The 21027-nt window shown below is 37.9% G+C and overlaps 2 protein-coding genes across 2 annotated transcripts; one reads left to right on the top strand and one right to left on the bottom strand.

Annotated features, from left to right (window-relative positions):
• The first annotated feature begins 648 nt into the window (after window positions 1–648).
• Window positions 649–4631, top strand: LOC130410068 (cysteine desulfurase-like). The gene is made up of 13 exons (XM_056734470.1): window positions 649–940; window positions 1176–1252; window positions 1377–1493; window positions 2085–2168; window positions 2318–2470; window positions 2612–2705; window positions 2793–2927; window positions 3014–3171; window positions 3272–3377; window positions 3456–3537; window positions 3612–3695; window positions 3836–3925; window positions 4060–4631. Exons 1-13 carry the CDS (start codon window positions 841–843, stop codon window positions 4121–4123), a joined length of 1344 nt encoding a protein of 447 aa, XP_056590448.1. The 5' UTR covers window positions 649–840; the 3' UTR covers window positions 4124–4631.
• A 76-nt stretch (window positions 4632–4707) lies between these two features.
• dvl1b (dishevelled segment polarity protein 1b) lies at window positions 4708–20478 on the bottom strand. The gene is made up of 15 exons (XM_056734469.1): window positions 20073–20478; window positions 18316–18385; window positions 17930–18051; window positions 15850–15962; window positions 12353–12491; window positions 12171–12264; window positions 12014–12083; window positions 11789–11928; window positions 10410–10486; window positions 10255–10322; window positions 10067–10144; window positions 9849–9983; window positions 9475–9642; window positions 9088–9310; window positions 4708–6670 (listed from the first exon to the last, which is right to left on the bottom strand). The coding sequence occupies exons 1-15, from the start codon at window positions 20240–20242 to the stop codon at window positions 6154–6156; spliced, it is 2184 nt and encodes a 727-aa protein (XP_056590447.1). The 5' UTR covers window positions 20243–20478; the 3' UTR covers window positions 4708–6153.
• Between the last annotated feature and the right edge of the window lie 549 nt (window positions 20479–21027).

The following is a 21027-nucleotide window of genomic DNA, read 5'->3' as shown; positions in this document are numbered from 1 at the left end:
TTAAGTTAAACTTACCATTAAATGTGTCAATGTTTTGAGTGTAAAGGAATTAATAGAGATGGGCACAAAAATGACAAAATTTTCTCCCATTTGTCGCGTCCCACTTGTCATGTCTCTATTCCCCACCAGTGTTAATACAGCATTGTTCTTCAAGTGGCTTTGCACATCACATTAAATCATTTAAAACTACATGTCTGTATTCTACTATTTTTACTACTAAGACAAAAATGATTGTGGTGTGTTAAATGGAGGTATTGGAAAGTTAATGAAGCTCAGGTTTAGAGTATACAGACAAGGGATTTTTTTACTGCCAATAGTAATGTAACTTGTTATAGAACAATTCTAGAACAACTCACTATTACAACTTCCGGGGACGTAACAGCCCTAGTTATTTTTTTCAACCAATCTATTTAGCAAACGTCATGAAAAGTTCCGCCTACGAGGAAGCAGATAACCAATGAAACGGCGGAGTCCCTTCCAGCCTTCTTTCGTGTCTTGTGTAAGCAGTTTGACTTTATTTGCTTCTGCGCAGACTGATCAGCGTATAACATCAAAGTATCGTGAGAACGGTATGAAAGCTGAGCTTTCTAATTGCTCTCGCGACACTTTGATGGCATACTCAGATCTGTCTGCGCAGCGCCGCCTGAAGCTAAACTCACCCCCGTAACGATATGTTATGAAAGCTGACGACATTGTCCGTTGATGTTAGTAGGCATGAGAGTGCTCGAAAACTAAATCTTATTCAAAGATCTATTGACTTCAGAGCGAAGCTTTTTTAGGAAGCGACTGGAAGAAAAGCGACTATTTTGGTTGGTGTAAGAACACCGTAACCGCACAAAGATGATGAACACGACATTAGCGAAGAAACTTTTGGGCTCCATGTGTGGCATCTGTAGCCCTCGACTGAGCTATTCTGTCAACGCTGTGCAAAGACAGACAGGTAGAGTACAATTCGACCTCATTCTCCAAAAAAATCTAAATGTCTTCGAAGTGATAAATTCAGTACGTGTACGTCATGGACAAATTTGCTAGCATGATTGTTAGCAAACCAGCATGCAAACACACGCTTTACTTTTCTGTATTGACTGTATTGAATCTAAGTGACATTTACCTTTACGACTTACACCCTGTTGTGCTAATAAATATTCGATTCTTACATCTCGATTCTTCCGCAGAGGTTATCAAACCTAGGGAACTAGAAAAGGATGAGCTCAGACCTTTGTATATGGACTTCCAAGCCACTACACCGATGGTACTCATTTGCTTTTTACTTTAGTTAATAAATTGTTGAATCGATTATGTCCATGAAAACATATCTGAGATGTTTACTTGTCATTGTTTTGATTAAGCAATGTTGTTTACAATTGACTCAACAGGACCCGAGGGTTTTGGATGCCATGCTGCCCTATCAAGTGAATTTCTATGGCAACCCACATTCCAAGACTCATGCTTATGGATGGGAAAGTGAGAGTGCGATGGAAAAAGCAAGAAAAGTAATTTATTTATTTTTAATAAAATAAAAGCTAATATTAGGTCCCTTGCTTTGAGTGTCCCGCATGACTCCAAATAATGCTAAGACACCCTTATTTGACCTAAGTCTCCGTGAACCGGGAGTTGCGATCGTTTTTACTTCCGTATTCTGACGCACTTCCGAATGAACAGGAGCTTCAAAGGAGTAAATTGTTGGATTGCATTTTGGAATGAAACTAGCAGTATACTGAACGTTAAGGGGAGGAGTTAACGGATTCTCCGCCCAAGCCGTATAATTTACGTCATTCGTCATTTCAGGGCGGAAGTGCATTTTCAGATTCTTACTGAAGAAAATTGTGGTACATGAATTAGAAAAGAAAATGACCCACACTGATAAGCTTTTTCCTATTAGCGCTTTCATGAAAAATAAGATTTTTTTTTTTTATTTCACTGGGACTTTTAAGCATGATATGTTGGTAAGGTAAAAAAAAATGCAGTTAACAATAACGCCAATATTTTGGTAAGGTCAAAACTCAATTTAAAGTAACGCCAATATTTTGGTAAGGTCGAAAATGCAGTTTACAGTATCGCCAATATCTACTTTTCCTCTTCAGCAAGTAGCAGCTCTTATTGGTGCTGACCCTAGAGAGATTGTGTTTACCAGTGGTGCAACGGAATCCAACAATATGTCAATCAAAGTAAGTACCTCCTTAAGATTAGGATTTTGGGAAACTAGGATTTTGGAGACATGATTTGGCATATCCCACAATGTTTTCATTATGTCAAAAGCACTATTTTCCAGTCTTTGAGCTGATCTAAATATATCTTTTATATTTTTCTTGTCAAGGGTGTAGCCAGATTTTACAAAGCCAAGAAAAAGCACGTCATTACCACACAGACTGAACACAAATGTGTTCTGGATTCCTGTCGTGTTTTAGAGGCAGAAGGTTTTGATGTAACGTATTTACCAGTGAATCACAATGGGCTCATTGACCTACAGGTAAGTTGTCTAATGGCTAAATTGTGCAAATCCTGTGATACTTGTGACTAACGCAAACATATATTTTTTTAAAACAAACAATAGAAAGTACCTCTGTCTCTTCATTTTGGTGCTTAGTAAGTTTTTGTTTCCCTTTCTTAGCAACTAGAGGAATTGATTCGTCCTGATACAAGCTTGGTGTCAGTCATGACTATAAACAATGAGATCGGTATCAAACAGCCCATCAAAGAAATAGGTACTAACCTTGGTTATCAGCTTAATTCACAATGCTCATAGTTGTCAAGCCTCGCTGCATTCATGCTATTGTTGTGGTGGTTTTCAGGTCACCTGTGTAGATCCAAGAACGTGTTTTTCCACACCGATGCTGCCCAGGCTGTTGGAAAGATTCCTATTAATGTCAGTGACTGGAAAGTGGATCTGATGTCCATCAGTGGCCATAAGATTTATGGGCCCAAAGGTATTGTGTTGTAAATTTTTTCATACTCCGTATATTTGTCGTTTTGTGAAAAATATGTTTTAATTATACATATTGTATTGCATTAGGGATTGGGGCTTTGTATGTGAGGAGAAGGCCAAGAGTTCGAATGGAGCCTTTGCAGAATGGAGGGGGTCAGGAAAGGGGTCTGCGTTCAGGGACTGTGCCCACACCCCTAGCCGTGGGTCTTGGAGCTGCCTGTGAGATCGCCCAGCAAGAGATGGAGGTAGATCTATGAAAATGCATGACGACTGGTATTATAGCGTACAGTACATTTAGGGCACCTTAGTTTCATTTCCTGTTTTTGCCCTTCCCCTTGTTTTAAGTATGACCACAAGCATGTGACCATGCTTGCAAAACGCTTTGTGGATAAAATCATGTCTGAGATTGCTGATGTAATAATGAATGGAGACCCAGATCTGAGATACCCAGGTGAGTTCCGGCTTTATGTCACATGTTATTAGGTTATCTGCTATCTATTTTTATTTTTCTCAATTTTTGTTCATTTAGGATGCATTAATTTGTCATTCGCCTATGTCGAGGGGGAGAGTCTGTTGATGGCCTTGAAAGATGTTGCGCTTTCATCTGGAAGGTCAGTTGTTAAAAAACAAAATACAACAAAAACGTATTTATTTTATCTGCTGACTTGATTTTGTTCTTTTTCAGTGCATGCACTTCTGCCTCCTTAGAGCCCTCATATGTTCTCAGGGCAATAGGAACAGACGAGGACTTGGCACATTCTTCTATTAGGTTAGTTGCTTGTGGCTTCTTTTCCCTGTGATTAGGATTTCCGTTTAAATACAGCTTTTTTTAAATTGAACACAATGTTCATGCACCAAATGCATCTTTTGGCACGTTTTAGGTTATATGCATGACTGATGTTTTCTTAGGTTTGGAATTGGAAGGTTTACCACAGAGGAGGAAGTAGACTACACAGCAGATAAATGCATCCAGCAGGTCAAGTGGCTAAGGGAGATGAGGTGTGTCTTTTCCTTTCCATATTTGTTTTGAATCGACGGCCTGCTTTAGCCTATATAATAAACTAGATTCTTTGTGAAAAAATGTAGGACTTTATAATCTTATGAGTTTTTCCCCTGTTTTCTTTGCCTATTAGTCCCTTATGGGAGATGGTCCAGGAGGGCATTGATCTGAAGAGCATCAAATGGACCCAGCACTAAAGCTGAAGAGAATTAACCTTCTGTGAATGAAATGCCACACCCACACACTTTACAGCTTCTTCCCACTAGAAACACGCACAATTGTATTTCTTTTTTCCGGGAAGTTGAGCTTATCTGTGTGGGAGCTATTTTACACTCAAGTCCATTTAGGGGAATACTGTATGTGTATTAAGTCAGTTGCATAATTTTTCTCTGAACCTGTTTTCTCTAGTCTTTTGAGTGTTTTGGATTTATACAATTTATTTCAGTAACAGTTACTATGTGTCTATTTTACATCACTTAAACCTGATCTCAAGACATGATAAAGCCTTTAAAGTAATGTTTTTTATTTTGTGCACATCATATTATACCAGAAAAAACTCTGTGCAAGTGGCATGTATGTGCAGTAGTGTTTTCTGTCCAAAATAATATCTTCCACAATTGAGCAGTTTGCAGCTCATGTAGTGTCTTTTGCCGCAAACTATTACGTTTGTGTGTGATCTGAAATGCAAATAAACATTCAAACCAACCTTTTGCACTGTATATGCTTTTACTAGCCTACTTCACTTCAGGGCTGGCGCCCTCCATAAATGAGAACTACACACTCACAGAATGGATTGTTTTTATTTAAGACAGTTTCACTGACAATCGGTTGGACAAAAACACAGCAGAATGAACTTTAGAAAACTGCTTTCAACAGAAAACTCATACACAAACACCTATACAGAGGCCTATTTATACATAACTACAAAAAGGCATTGCCAGGAGCTTTGTACACATCTTTTATACAATTATCTAGTTTTCATATATACAATAAAAACAAACTATATACACAACACTTTTTCCAGAATCATCCAAAGCGAAAAAATAGACAACACATCTGACAATGATGTACACTCATAATAGGGCAGATCAGACCTCTCAAAAGTGCCAATTTAACTGTCATCTTCAGCGACAGTATTTAAATTCATTACATACTCCACATACAGTAGGTATCCAAAGTGGACAAATCACCCTTAGCTGTTACATTAAACTCCTTCACTAACTTAAATCTTTCTTTGAGACACTTTAACAAGTTACCAGCACCAGAGATCACATCCTACAGCATTATCCAATGGGCACGACTCTGTAGAATTTACAGACAATATTTAAAAACATCTTAAGAAAATAATATTCGCTTAAACGTTTAACAAGAGCCAATTATTTGCACACATAAGTGCTGGTTCTTAAGTTTACCCTGATGTCCGGCATCCCAGAGATTTTTTGAGCTTTCTTATTTCAGCAAACAAAAATATATAGATAGTGCTTTATAGCCCAGGGAGATATAACAATGACATGTTACCATGTTTCAAACCAAGTAATAATTGGAAACATGTCCTAAAATGATTTATCCTGCCTATACTCTTTACCATCACAGACAGAATTGTAGTGCACATGAAATGTAAGCTCCATAAAAATAGCATTAAAATATATAAAATGAAGAGTGGTTTTATATAAAGGTATGTGAAAAGAACTAAACACAACATGAAGAAGCTTTTGAGTGTGGTGCTGGATAATATTAGAGCTCTCAGTAGCAAAGCTTAGGAATTGACTAACATTTTCGGACCTGATTGTCTATACTTTTTTGAAAATGTGCTATAATATCCTTTTTGAGTCATTTAAGAATTAAAATGTGGCATCTGGTGTGCTTTATTGCTAAAAATGTATAATACTGGTAGATCAAAAAGCTGTAATGACCCTAACCATTACCATTGTAAATGTTCTGGCCTTTGGTTCATTTTGTGACAGTTTGGTGCAATAATAGAAGCCGTTCCCTTTTAATTATCATAGTTTCAGAGTTTTTTAGGAAATTGTACTTTGCACAACACTTGATTATCTTACCAAAGATTTCCATAATCCTTAAAGACTAGGGCTACATGTGATGATACTGGAGAAAACTGACATGAATTCTTTATGGCATTGGCTTCATCTTCAAATACACCTCGAATCAGTATGAGGTTAAACAATGAATTTCAGCGTACTGCTATTTGTGTTCTGGTATCATTGGAGGCTCACATTATATCCACAAAAAACTCACAAGGATTGCCCATAGCATGCTGGAAGGACTGGCGGCTGCCTGTAAGTTCGGGTGGTATGGCCCCCAGCTCCCTTACGGGTGGAGCCCCTGGGGGTCCGCTGCTGAAAGCTCCCTTAGGTGTCATTCTGGCCAGGTTGTAGGGAGGAGGAAGGCCTGGTGGTCCGTAAGAGGAAGCGTGGCTCCGTTCACTGAGTGCACAAGAGGTGTGGCCATATTTGGAAAAGGAAGCATGGCTGTAGGAAAAGGATGTGCGACTATGTTGGGAGGGGACCCGGGAATGAGTGTGACTGTGTCCGGAGTGGGCATGGCTGTGAGATGATTGCGAGTTGCTTCGGTGACTCACTTTGCTGCCAGACCGTTCACATCGCTTCCCACTTGCTAGATTGGCTGATTCTGGTTCGCTGCCGCCACTACCAGTCGACTTGCGGTCTTTTTCTCTTGGCACGAGCCGCTGGCTCTTCCCAACACTGGGGTTGGAACTGCTGCTTCGACTTCCTGAAAAATATATAACATACATGTACTGAAAACCACCAACAAACACATAATTACATTTGATTTACTTTACATGTCTAAATACTTACATGATTTTAATTTTAGATTTTTACCTCTAAAAAACAATGATAGACTGAGCCAAGTTTTTAAGCACAAGGTGGAAAAAATGACGCCATGGACAACGGAACTTGAATGGAAATAATCTTGAAAACGGATTCTGTTATCTTTTGATACCCAGTCAATCTTTATCTAAATTCATCTGTCACTTGATAGATGCTAAATTAAGCCTATGCCATCATATACAGAATCCATAAAATTATTAAACTCAAGACCACACAAGACAAAATACACAACCCAGACTAAATACTGGTTCACGTGCAACAATGACAAACATGGCTATTTTCTGTAAATGATTGGCTGTCAAAAGTATTAAACATTTGCAACCAAACACAGAAAGACTTGTGGACTACAAAATTAAATCAGCAAGTTAATAACTCTATAACCAGTACAATACACTGTAATATATGTTATTGTATGCCAATGAGTTAGTAGTTAATGAAATTCCTGTGTTAACTCTTCAATCATCTAGGACACAAATGTACTGAACCTGTTCAGGAGGACTGTATTCCTCATCCCAAAATCGTATAAAGTGCGAAATAAAAATATGATGACAATTAAAAAGTAAACCTGGACGCCATGAAACTGAAGCCAAATAACAATGCAAATGAAAAGATGAAGTGCTCCATCCAAACCTTAAAACTGCCTTTATAAACAAAAGCCAAGTGGTAATCTAAACTTTTACTGAATATTCTTGGTCTAACACAGTGTTTCTCAAACTCAAACCCACTTTGAAGGTACGGAAGGGTTCCGAGGCCCATCCAGACCCAAACTTGAGATCCATTATCTGCTGGTGTTGAATCTACAGCTTTGTTTTCATTCCATGTCACAAACTTATCCATTAACAATTTTTATACGCACTACCACCTCTCCACAATAATGTTTTTGTAGACTACTATGCTACCATGTGACATTTCTTCATAGTTGCATGTAGTTTTAAGTTAAACTTACCATTAAATGTGTCAATGTTTTGAGTGTAAAGGAATTAATAGAGATGGGCACAAAAATGACAAAATTTTCTCCCATTTGTCGCGTCCCACTTGTCATGTCTCTATTCCCCACCAGTGGGAATACTTTGAGAAACGCTAGTCTACACATGACCAAAACATGCTGATAAATACAAGAGGTGAGGCAGCAGGACAGAAACACCCAATCATGGAGGGAGGCATGACCATAAGAGAAAGAGAGAGGGGGGGTGAAAGGAAAGCTGCCTTACCGGACACCCCAGCGCTGAGAAAACCTCCTTCAGTCTGTCATTGCCCAGCAGAAATGACAGGAAACAACACAGTTACACAGAGACATATGTCTGTCTGAGAACCCGTGTAACACATTACCAACTACCTGCTCATTTGAAATAAAATCTTATATAGGGTCATATAAGATATTTATATACAGGATTGATTTATATGAGACAATTGATATGATATTAAATACAGATATTTCAAATATCATTTGAAATATAGTGAAAGTCTGTATTTAACAAAAGTTCTCTGCAAAACTAACTGTCATACATGAAAGTATTATTTTATTCTTGGCATAGTCTACATGAGTAAAATAAAGATAAACAAATCTTTGTTTTAGAGAAGCAATATTCCCTACAATACTGTCTGGTAGGCATCAACAATGCTGTCTAATCCACAGATCTCCTGTTAAAACAAACACACAAACACACTTCACACTGAAACACATTCACTTTAAACAAATCAGCTGTTTCCCCTAACCTCATGACTACTACCGTCATAGACATCATTCTGTCAAAACCCTGCTTGTTTTACTGCTTTATGGGCCTGTTCAAATGCTTCAGCCAGCAAACTACACAACACATGTAAAACCTCCCTAAACATGTCTTGTCACTCCAACCACTCCCAAATGGCATAGATAGCACAAATACTCAAAGCTTTTTTCAGTACCACAAGGCTGCCTTGTTTTCTTCCTGAACCGAGCAACTTATTTCAGAAAAATGCATGGCATGTTTGAAATGATGTGAAGCCGAAGTGAAGATGCAGATTTGTGTATTAGAGTTCAAAACAAAGTGTGAAAAACAATGAGACAAAAGCACTGTGGGTGAATCATGAAATGAGCTGATGTGACATTAAATGAATTTATGCAATATCTTCAGAATGATAGCCGTGAGGGAAAAAGAATCTGAGAGACACCTGAAAGGGTTTATATTTATAATAACCAACAGATTATCCCACCTAGTTGAGGACAGATATATTTTAAAACCATTTTGATCCCAAACTGCATTTCAGAACCTTCATTTGTAAATATTTTATTGTAAAGTAGGTATTGAAATGACTTGCCTTCATTGTGCTGGCTTCCTGTGCAACCACTGTGGAAACTATGGCAGGGGTCAGTGTATCCTGGAGGAAAGCCAGGGGGCGCTGTGGAGAAGGGTGGGTACGGGAAGGGTTGGCAACCCATGGGCCATGGGTTAGTGGATGGAGGGGGGAGAGGGGCCAACGTGTCCTGCTCTGAACCTCCACCACTGGAACCTTCATTTAGGTTTAGTGTAGCCATATCTGTGAAAGGATAAACTATTAAGGCTGATGATTATTGCCATATTGGTATGCTGTTGGGAAAGATGCACAATTACATGAAATCATTTAAAAACGTAGCAAGTTCATACTGAAGAGACACAGAAACTTGATATGTGAAACTAAATATGAATATATATGTGTTGTACTTTGGCATAGATCTCCAAAAGTGTAGTAGCACTGTTCAGAGAAGGTGATTTTGTTGACGGTGTGTCTAAGATAACCGTTCTTCAGCAAGCTGCTGGCGTATTTTCTGGCATCCCGTCTGTCTTTAAATCCTTCGACCCTTGAGTACAGCCAGTCCACTATATCACCCCCTGTAACGCACAAGATACAATCATAAACACAAAAAATAAACCATAATCATAAATACAACTAAATCATAATTAGCTATACTATCTTGCCCATTCATATATTATCATTAAAAGGCAGTTGTATCACATCAACAGTAACAACGAGTCTAATTTTACAAAAACTTGATGAAGAAACTTAAAGATGGCAGAAACGCAGAGAAACATCTCACCTATAACAGCATTAGAAATAGTAATCTTCAGCCACATTCTGTCCCGTATTTCAAGCCCTGAGTCTGGGAGCTGCATCACCTTGACAATGGTAGCCATGTCTGTCTTTCCAACTGTGAGAGGGAGATCATCAAACTCTGTGCGGAGTACAAAGACAACATGATGGTTACGGCCATGCATTGAAACAAAGATAATGCTGTTTATCATAAGAGGACTGTACCATTCTGTGGGTAAGACCCTGTAAGTGCAGTAGTGTGAGAAATCCAAGCTGCTGGATCAATGGGTCTAACCGGTTCAGCTTTGAGGAAAAACACGGTAACAAAATCCAAATAAATAGAAAATAATATTGCTGTGCTTGGATTGTATTTGTATATATAAGATAGAATCCGTGTGCGTGTCTGTACTGACCTCTGGGTATTGTAAAGTAGCTGCGAGGGGAAGGGTCCCAACATTTGGCAACGGTGAGACTGATAGGGCTATTGAAGACAAGCACTTTGATGAGCTAAAATAAACATACAACATGTTTTGTCCAAACCAGACATCTTTCTCTTGTTCATTCTTACCCGTTCTTTGAGACGATCTCTCTGAGGATCCTAACAGCATCATCATTGCTCATGTTTTCAAAGTTCACGTCATTTACCTGCAAATCGAAATTTGCCACCATTAACATCAAAGCAAACTCTTTCTCTCACACCAACCATCAGACCTAAATGTCCATTACAAGCCCCTGCGAGATATTTATACATATCGTAAAAAAATTCAACGATTTATGCAAAAGATCCAAAGGGGGGTGAACACTGAAATAAAGAAATATATATAACCAGCCCGAGTTAAAAGACTTATGGTAATATTCAGATTATCAGTCTGCCACACTATGTCACCCGCCGGCAAAGAATCAGTCAGATCCACCTCCATTTTGTTTGATTGATGAAAGACTAAAAGCAAAAAATTTATATGGGGTTAAAGAATGAGAGAAACAGATGTGGAAAATACAAAAGACAGAGTATTAGAAAAAAAGAGCAAAAGAGACATTTCTATTGAAGGGATGGTTCATCCAAAAATTCTAATTCTGCCATCATTTCCCAACCTTCGTGTCATTATAAACCTGTATAACGTATTTTTAAAATATACAAAAAAACATTACTAACCCAAAGAACATTGGCCCTTCCACTGTGCATATGAATACAAAATCAGACGTTTATCAAAATATCTTATTTCGTATTCCACAGAAGTGTCACATGGGTCAATGATGTATAACGACCACTTATCGTGTGGTGTGAAGACTAAAATCAATAATTAATTCTATTAAATTAAATAAAAGATATCTATTTTTTGTGCCAGAAATATGAATATTTGATACAGTATGCTTAAGTGAGTGGCATTTTTAAAACATTTATATTAGTATGCATCCAAGCAAACTCTTTTACTCACACAAACCATCAGACCTAAATGTCCATTACAAGCCCCTGCGAGATATTTATACATATCGTAAAAAAAATCTACGATTTATGCAAAAGATCCAAAGGGGAGTGAACACTGAAATACAGAAATGTATATAACCAGCCCGAGTTAAAAGACTTATGGTAATATTCAGATTATCACTCTGCCACACTATGTCACCCCCCTGTAAAGAATCAGTCAAATCCACCTCCATTACTGTAATCTGCCACTCCATGAGGATTAGTCTCTGCTGGAGGCGTTTGGCAGCGGTGCCTGGATCTCGAAACCATCACTACGAGTCGGAGGCCAGATTTCAATCTTAAATAATGTAAACACAAGCTTAAGCTACCAATGTGTATTAAAGAGATGTAGAAACCGCAAAGGAGACATTACCGGTAAGGCCAATTTTGCGTTAAGAACAAGCAAAAGATTGTGTCTCTTTTACCACCTCCATCCAATTGTGCCACTTCATCATAAATATTAGAACAAAAGATCAACTGACCTGCAGGAGCATATCTCCTGGCTCTATCCTTCCATCTGCTGCCACAGCTCCTCCCTTCATGATAGAACCGATGTAGATGCCACCATCTCCTCGATCATTACTCTGGCCCACTATACTGATGCCAAGAAAGTTATATTTCTCTGAGGAAGAGGACAGGGAAGTGAGGAATTGTGATGTACTTTGTGTAAATACAGTACGTGCGTGTCTGTGGCGGGTTGATCTTACCCATGTGGAGTGTCACCGTGAGGATGTTGAGGCTCATGGTTGAATCTGTGATACTGCTGAAGGACGAGGACTGTGAAGGCAAAAGTGATGGAGTTACAAATGGCACCCAGAAACTGCACACTAACAGAACAGCCACATACAAATGTGCAAGTCTCACCCGGTCCACTTTGGCCACTTTGTGGCGCCTGCGCCTGCGTTTGTGTCTCTTCATTAACTGAAATGAAGAGCTCTGCCCTGTAGAACTGCTCAGTCTGGGAGGGACAATGCATCAACATTTAACAAAGAGTGTTATTTTAAAATTATTTGACATGCTTAGTATGTCAATCCTTGAACGCTGACCTGCTGGCATTCTCATCCTCCTCGCTGTCGATGAAAGAGCTTGACTCCAGCTCGCTGCTCATCATAGAAACGCTGTCACAACCCAAGCGTGAATCCCTCGCCGCCCGTTCACCTTTAGAGTGACCGTTCACATGCGGGACTGAAGGTGCAAACCAAGCAAACAGCACGGCTTGTCAACACCGTTTACATTTTCAACCCCAAAATTTCCAAATATGTGGATAAATTCATAGCTTGATCACACCTGGAGCGGCAAACAGGTCTACTTTGTGTAAGTGCTATGTTAGAAAACACATACATTGCTTTGGGCGGGGATGTGCCTCAGGGTGACAGCGGATTGGTTGGAAGGCTTTGATGAAGCGGCTGCATCTCAAAGAGGCGGGCTTTGTGTACTGCCTCTTGTGGAAGCCGAAACACTCCAGGAGAGCTGGGCTCGCCATACTTCTTTCACCAGGCTGATATGGCTCTCTCATACTTTGTCTATTGGATATACTCATATATGTGACAATGTCATGACTTGTATTTTTATATATAGAACATGCTCCAGTTTCCAGTAATTCCCTACAGGTTTGACTGATAGAAAAAACTAAAAGCAAGAAAAATCGATATGGGGTGAAAGAAGGAGAGTTGGAAAATACAGAAGAGGGTATTGTAGAAAAAAGACCAATACAGAAATTTATATTTAAGGGATAGTTCACCCCAAAATTCTCACTCGGTCATCATTTCCACACCTTCATGCCATTCTAAGCCTGTATAACTTATTTTTAAAGATATTTTTAAAAACGTTGGTAACCCAAAGAACATTGGCTCTTCCACTGTATAAACATAACACAAAACCAGACATTTATCAAAATATCTTATTTCGCATTCCACAGAAGTGTCACATGGGTCAATGATGTTTAACGACCACTTATCATGTGGTGTGAAGAATAATATCAATAATTAATCATATTAAATTAAAAATAAAATATATCATTTTTTTGTGCCTGAAATATGAATATCTGATACAGCATGCTTAAGTAAATGGTATTTTTCAAAACATTTTAATTAGTATTAGACTTTCAGGAAAAATAAGTTTGTTATTTTGTTAATTTATGAAGACAAAATTATTAAACAAAAATGTGAGATAATTAATTACCAAAGCTCAAAGAAATGACAATACTTTGTTTCAAAACACTTTAAATACTAAAGACGTTAAGCATGTCAAGGAAATGTATTAATTTTAAGATAAATCACCATGTTACATTATTTAAGGCTACGGCCAATTCATAGATGAAAAACCCCAAAATCACTGTTAATCTCCATTTTTGTGTACACCACATTCTTAATGTTTGAAAAACTGCAATAGATATTATCATTTAACTGTTTTAAAATCTGGTTCGATGGAAAACCTTAAAGCTATGTCATTGACCCATAATATGCATGTTTTGCATGTCATAAGGGTATAAATAAATAAATGATCACAGAATTTGTTCTTGGCTGAACTATGCCTTAGTAAATTCTGCACAGGCTACAAAGGCTGAGCCTCAAAACAAATGTAGCAATATAGCTTAATGTACATGCACCAGACAATCCATAACAAACCCATTTTTGACTTCCAGCAATAGAAACGGAGTACACAATACATCACCCAGTGTATATGTTACTGCAGCCAATTTATTTGAAAAGCAAGATATACAAAATTGTAAAGAAACGGCCTGATTTTGAGGTACAGCCGAGGTATATTAGTTTTACAGTTAAACAAAACTAGCTGTCCTTTCACAATGAGAACTGTCAAATGAAATTTCGCATACACCTCAACACCATTTCTAATTGAAAAGATCCTGTAAACCTTTAGAATAAAATTTTATTTGTAGTAAATGCCTTAATACTGATTTGTATTAAATGCTAACTATTGGCTCACAAAGCCCCAAATACACGCCAATGACAAATAACTATCTGCCAAATGAAAATTACAATAGCACCACAAAACAACGACAAAGAAAAGCATAGGCTACACGAACACTAGAGTGTTTATATAAGAGTAAACGCTGATGAAAATTCACCTTACCTCGGAAAACGATAGCAGAAGAATGTGAGAAGAACATGAGCTCTTCGGCAGTGTGCACACATAAACTACTACACAGAGAACTGGATCCCCCACGGGACCGCGCAGCCCTTCTGTTCGCGCTCTCGCCAGTCACCCGTTGCCATTCATCACCACTGCTGCGCGTGAAAAATGAGCACGCGACTCTTGATTTTCGCATTTGCGGCTTGCGCGAGACACCCAGACAACAATCACTATTTGCATAATCATTTACACGCAACATTTGCCAGCAGCTAGATAATGGATACGGCTTGTTTACAAATGTTCCACGAGATGACAAAGACTTTCAAAGGACCTTTTTAAAACAGAGAGGTTTTGGAGTGTACATAAAAGTCTGTAACAAAATTCTTTCTTTATATTTGTATTATATTAACCCAGACTAGTGTCTATTCCTAATTGTTTTCCCAGAGGAACTGTGCCTTGTGCAGTATAACTAATATTTGTGTCTTCTTCTGTCCTATTATTAGTTTAGTCAGAGTGGTGTACTGTCACTGACAGCATTGTTTACAGACTGCCCACATAATTAAAGCACAACTGATTAATGATCAGCAGGAACTAATGGGCCAAGAGAGGAGAGCCTGCACTACTGCCAAAAACACACTGATAAATTACTGAGAGAGTTCCAGGAGTGTGTGTGCATTTGTTTTGTTAGGAGAGGACTATATAGAGCACGAGGCAGAGAGAGGAAGGTTGTGGAAATCTCCAGTGTGAACATCTGTTCTTGTAAATAAATAAACTGCAAAATACGGATGGGATTTTGCAGTTATGTATGGTACCAGCAAATAGACTAATGAAGTCCAGATGAAATAGAGACATATTTAATGAGAAAGCATGGTTACTATTTTTAAAAATGTACGTTTTTATTTTATCCGTGTGGTTTTAACGTCTTTTGAGTCCTTGCATAGAGATGGACTGTGTGGCTTTGAGACTTTTTCTCTGAGCAGAAACAGAATTAGGATCGGACTGAAAAGATGTGCAGCAAAGAGAAAGAAATTCTGGTCACATAGTTTTCAATATGCAGTCTCAATTTACTCTGAAAATCAATGGGATCTTAGGGCCAAACCAGGAATGCAAACGCGCACAAATATGCATATAAATAAAGATGTACACACAAATATGACCGCACACAGAAACTGTAAAGCAAACGAAACACACACAACAGCGTGTTGACTTTACTTAGGTCTCGTAAAATGAAACAATATCTAGCAAACTAATACGAAAATAGACAGGATGTAATTAAAGGAGACTAAACATATATTTGTCACACTTCAGGGTGGGATCAAGCCACAGTTATCCACATATCCAGTTTGTGTAGCAAATCAAAACGTTTTGATATTGGTTGTAAAAAAGTGAAATTCAGAAAATAGGGATTTGGAAATCTTTTGGTACACTTCTTGGAATTAGAAACACTCACATTCATCCCTTCTCCGTCTTGTTCTTTCACGCTCTCGCTCTCGGCGGTGTCTGAGAACAGACTCGCTTCCCGTCTCCGTGTCCAGCCCATCTCGGCTGTTCACTACGTTAGCACTGTGTGTGACATAAGCAGACGCAGTGTCAGTCTATACATATATTATACATAGTTAAGTTGCAGCTCTACATGTTAACTAGCAACATCTAACCTGACTGTGAACACATCACAAATGTGTGTGAAAGATACACATGTAAGCAATGTAACACACTTGAGATAATTTACCTTTAAATACAGAGGACAGAAAGAGAGCAAGAGGAGGGATAAAATACTAAATAATGATGCACAGAGGTGTTGTATCACAGAAGATCGAAGTACATAGATTTTGAAGTACACCCTTGGGAAAGGCTAGTGTGTGTGTGTGCGTGTGTGTGTGTGTGTGTGTGTGTGTGTGTGTGTGTGTATGTTTGAGAGAAAGAGAGATGTATGTGTCACCTGCAGAAACCTGAGCAAGGTAAGAAATGAATTACGTCTTCCCTTAGAAATTGTACAATCCTACAAGAAACCGACTCTGTTCCTTACAAACCCTAATTTTAGAAAACAGCCTATGTCCTTAAAAACCTCAAAGTATCATCAACCATGAATATGATGAAGTTTTAAAAACAATGGGACCATATCATATAAGATAGACAGCAGCAGACCAAACAGAATTTGCATAGATATAAAAGACAAAACTATAATCAAGCCTTAAAATATGCATACAATTTTAGGCTTTTAGGCAATTTTAGGCTTTTTGAATACAAATTTGTTTCTGTAACAATGTATAATAACAATAGAATAACAATGTATTATTATTATAATCAAACATCTGTTTATAAAACATCTTGTTAATAGTCTTGTGCTTTAGGCTGTGTTCACACTTGACTTCTTTTTTAAAGCTGTTAGCGTCTGTTTTACATTATAATCCTATGGAGTAAACCGCATTTTCTGTTGCTTTGAGCGTATTTTTAGGTTGAAAAAAGTGAAACTTTTCAACAACAAAAAACACCCTACCTTAAAGCACATTTTTAACAGCTAACTAATGACAGAGACCTGTTGTTTCCATAACAACATGCGAGGAACGTTATTGGTCGAGAAGGCTAAAGTTTGAAAATATAAAATGGCGGCCGAAACTCCACTTGGAGTTTCAGAGTTCATGGAGGGTCATAGTTTTGTATAAATATACGTTTCATTTTAAATTTCAATACCTTCTGATTTCTAGCGAGATATTAGTATTGTAGTTTTTAACTATGTGATTGGTTATTGCAAACACGCTCTCTGTTTATAATTTAAATAGAATTCCTTTACGTTGTATATGAAGCCTGTCTCTCTAGCTGCCTTTGTGCACAAATGCTATCTTTGAACATTGCAGGCTGCTAATTGTAACCACAACGCTGCGACCGTTTTCTTGTCAAAACAAGAAGTCAAGTGTGAACATGGCCTTACTGTGCAGTGGAAAAATCTGTCAACAGGAGTGCGAAATATACCAGAAACACCTTAAGTGTGTACGCTCGCACTAAAAACAAAAAGATCCATACGAACCCACATGATATTGGATATCTTTTAATTTCATCAATAATAAAGTCAAGAGTTGCAGGAATCTAGTTCTGCACGGCGTATTCATATTTAACCTTTGAATTGTCTATTTTGCACATTTGTTCTGGTACAAGTATAACTTGCTTATAGGTGTGCATTGTAATTCATTATCAGTAAGTAGCTTTAAATGAAATCCTCAGCTTAATGTTACATAAATTATATTAATATGTTTTGCCTAGCAAAGCCAGTTAAGCCAGAACACATTGCTTTGCAATTGCTAGGTAGTAACATGCTGGCTCAAGTCAAGACACCCAACTTCAAGTCTATTCTGGTGCCTACTGTAGCCTACTGCCTCCCTTCTGAAAGGTCAATGATTTTATTTCTCATTCCCCAGGCACAAAATCATCAAAGCATACCTCTTCCCATCCAATGTAAGGTTTGGTCAAATGTCTTAAGTATAAACAATACATTTAAATACTGATCCATGCAGGGCATCCAGTAGCATACTCACTGGAATGAGGGGGGCCTTGAGTCTCCGATGCCTCCCGTCCTCTCCAGCGGTGGGGGGAGTTCCGTATGACTGTCTGTGCACACTGACATCCCATCTGTGTGAGAACTCTCAGCCAATACAAGCTGTAAGCACACAATCATGAATAGGAGTACATTTAAGAACTCAGAGAATGAGGGTGAAGTAGTTCTACAATGTCACAACAGTAAAATATAAACTGTTCCCCAAAGTACGTAATTTTACAGTGTGTTGCATTAGGCAATTCCAGACTGTCTAACTATAAAGCACTTCAACATTTACCCTTGAATGCATGACATATGAACGCATGACTGCCTGTCTCCTCTACTCTGAATCGGATGTTATATAAGTTAGATGTTATCACAGCTCACCCATGACACCACTCTCCCATTGAAACAAGGTAATTTTGCATTATCATCTGAGACTTCCTCTTTGACAACCCTGCAGAGATGGAAAAAATAGGGACATGTATTATTAATTGGATAGTAAGACACATTAAATAAGTAAAAAAAATACTTATTCCAGTACTCCCAGTGTATATAATGTGATATCACATGTCAATTAATTCCTATATAATCATATCTCTTATCCCCTCCCTCTGCACAGGTGTACATATAGCATCTGTAAATATGTATATTGACTAACATATTTCTTATGAATAATTACATTTTTAATAATCAACTTTTATTATGTGCAGGATAATTATTTGCTGGATGTCTGCACCGGAAGCTTAAAGTAACATAAACTAACAACAAAGCTTTTTTTCTGTTTCTGAGACATTGATACCTTATTTTAAAACACTCTTTTCGAGAGGAATTTCTTAGATATATCTTGAATACTCATCGCGTTACAGACACACAAACTTTACAAACAAAACAACCCAAAAATAGATGTTCACATTCTTCTATCACCAGTCTTCACAAAACTGTCATCAAAATCAAACGTTATTAGCCAGGATGTTCTTTACTTCTAGCCTTTTTACTGAAGAAACGGTCTCCAGCATATTGAATGTCCTAAGGATGAGTAAGTTAAAAGTAACTAAGTTTAATTTTATAAAGAGAAAATGTAAGCCTGCTATATCTAAAGGGCAAATATTATTCGTCATTCATCTACAACCAAAATACAAATATACTAAAATTTCACTATCTAGCATCTACTGCCATTTTTAATAAGATGAACTGAATAGGAGAGCTAATTATGCAATATGTATCCTAATTCAGCACAAAAATAAAGTATAAATAATTCATCTTGCTTTGCACATTTTCAAAAGACAAAATCAAACACATAACATTCGTTAAATGGTTTATCCCAAAAAACTTTGCCTGCATTATATTTTCATGCAAAATACAATACAACAGATTAAAGTATTTAACCTTAATAAAGTCTAAAATAACATTTACATTTTTTTAAAAATGTAAAGAAAGATTAATTTGTTTTTGCATATGGGCAAGAGGTACAAAAAAGAAATGGATTCCTGCCTGAATATGCTTAAAAGAAAATGTCTTTATTCTGTACAAACAGTCCTATGATTTAAATAGACAGACGGAGTCCTTGAAGCATATAGTGACAACAGCACAACAGTCTTCAGCTACACGACATGTATGACTAGTCTACTTCTGTCATCACTTGTTTGAGTGCAATTCAATGAAATGTTTACCAGACTGCAAACCTTGTTTTGAGGAGCATCATAAGGCAGCCATGTATCATCACAGCTGATGCTTGTAATGCGTAACACTGTAGCTCAGATATAAATGGCTGTCATTGCTGATACATTCGCTGATACATTCGTGCTTACCTATAGCTACACTAAGGGTCAAACTTCTGTTGCCATGCAAACAAACCAAGCACGCACTCAAAATGCAAATCAACAACAGAGAAACGTACAGTACGTGTGGCATATTTAAAAGGCAGGTGCTTTTCTGACCGCTGTTTTCTGATGCTGTTCCCACAAAGGAGATGATACAGACATCACCAATGACAGAGGCAGGTGCCAATGATGACAAATCCCCACTGCCGAGATGACAGCTTACTTACAGGATCCAAAGCAAAGGCTTGTAGATTACAACGTCTTGCTTTAAATGACATAATGGCAATGCGTGAGATTATTCCATCTTTAAAGCAGACTTACCCAAAATCCTGATCCATAGATTTAAAGAAGAATTTGTAGCTGCTGACCGGCCGGTTGCTGAGGACATTTTTAAAATCCGCCAAAGTTACCTTGTCTGGGGCCACTGACAGTTTCACCAAATACGGAGTTTCCTCCTCGTCTATATGGTAAATGATTTTAGTCTCCGCCATGAGAATATGTTGAGAACAATTGCCGGAGAACAGCGCGTGTTCGTGACAAACGCGTGACCGCAATAAATAACAATACTGATATAACAGATGCTATATTAAAAAAATCATGAAATCATGATAAAAGACGTGAATTAACTGCCGTCCTAACGCTAAGGATAAGAACACTGCCATTATGGAGGCCTGATAGATTTGTCTATCGCAGGCCACTATGCGGAGATTTTGCTGCCTGTGTTAACAGAAACAGGAAGGAAAGGTTCATATCCTTGAGAGAATCAGCCTTACATTTCCAAGCCATTTCCCTGCGTAGTGCTGCCATCATGTGGCAGAAAGAAGTCATGTTAAAGGACAAAGTTGGTTGGAGAAAGGGTCTGTGGATTAATCAAATCATCGGATGGCACACAGGGACCCCTGCCTCCTCCACTCAATTCATCACCAGACACACAGAGAAAAATAGGGATTTTTCCAACCTGCAAGATTTTTTATTCTTTGGAATCCTGGTTTCTTGCAACTGTGTACAATATGGTCAATTATAAAGTGTAAGTGCCTAAGTTTGATAAGGGCTTATTTCCTAAAGTACGATATCCACTTAGGGACATACTGTTAAAAGACATGTATAGAAATACATTTCCTTTTAAAGTTATAGTGTAACGTATACTGAATGATCCACCCGACCCTATGACGCAATGAATGGTGTTTGCATGGAAAAGTGCGCATGCATTTGTGTGATGAAAAAATATTTAAATAAGATAAATGTGTAGGTCCGAGAAGGGATATGTATTTGATGA

Source organism: Triplophysa dalaica, chromosome 21, assembly GCF_015846415.1.
Source record: "Triplophysa dalaica isolate WHDGS20190420 chromosome 21, ASM1584641v1, whole genome shotgun sequence".
Classification (NCBI taxonomy): domain Eukaryota; kingdom Metazoa; phylum Chordata; class Actinopteri; order Cypriniformes; family Nemacheilidae; genus Triplophysa; species Triplophysa dalaica.
Note: the sequence above shows the minus strand (reverse complement) of the source record. Positions and strands in the feature narration are given on the sequence as shown.

Coding starts and splice junctions, on each gene's coding strand:
- dvl1b (XM_056734469.1), bottom strand. CDS start 20,242: ATGGCGGAGACTAAAATCATTTACCATATAGACGAGGAGGAAACTCCG. Junction 18,386..20,072: donor TCTATGGATCAGGATTTTGG/GTAAGTCTGCTT, acceptor CCATCTCTGCAG/GGTTGTCAAAGAGGAAGTCT. Junction 10,145..10,254: donor CTACTTTACAATACCCAGAG/GTCAGTACAGAC, acceptor TTTTCCTCAAAG/CTGAACCGGTTAGACCCATT.
- LOC130410068 (XM_056734470.1), top strand. CDS start 841: ATGATGAACACGACATTAGCGAAGAAACTTTTGGGCTCCATGTGTGGC. Junction 2,706..2,792: donor ACAGCCCATCAAAGAAATAG/GTACTAACCTTG, acceptor GGTGGTTTTCAG/GTCACCTGTGTAGATCCAAG. Junction 2,928..3,013: donor TAAGATTTATGGGCCCAAAG/GTATTGTGTTGT, acceptor GTATTGCATTAG/GGATTGGGGCTTTGTATGTG.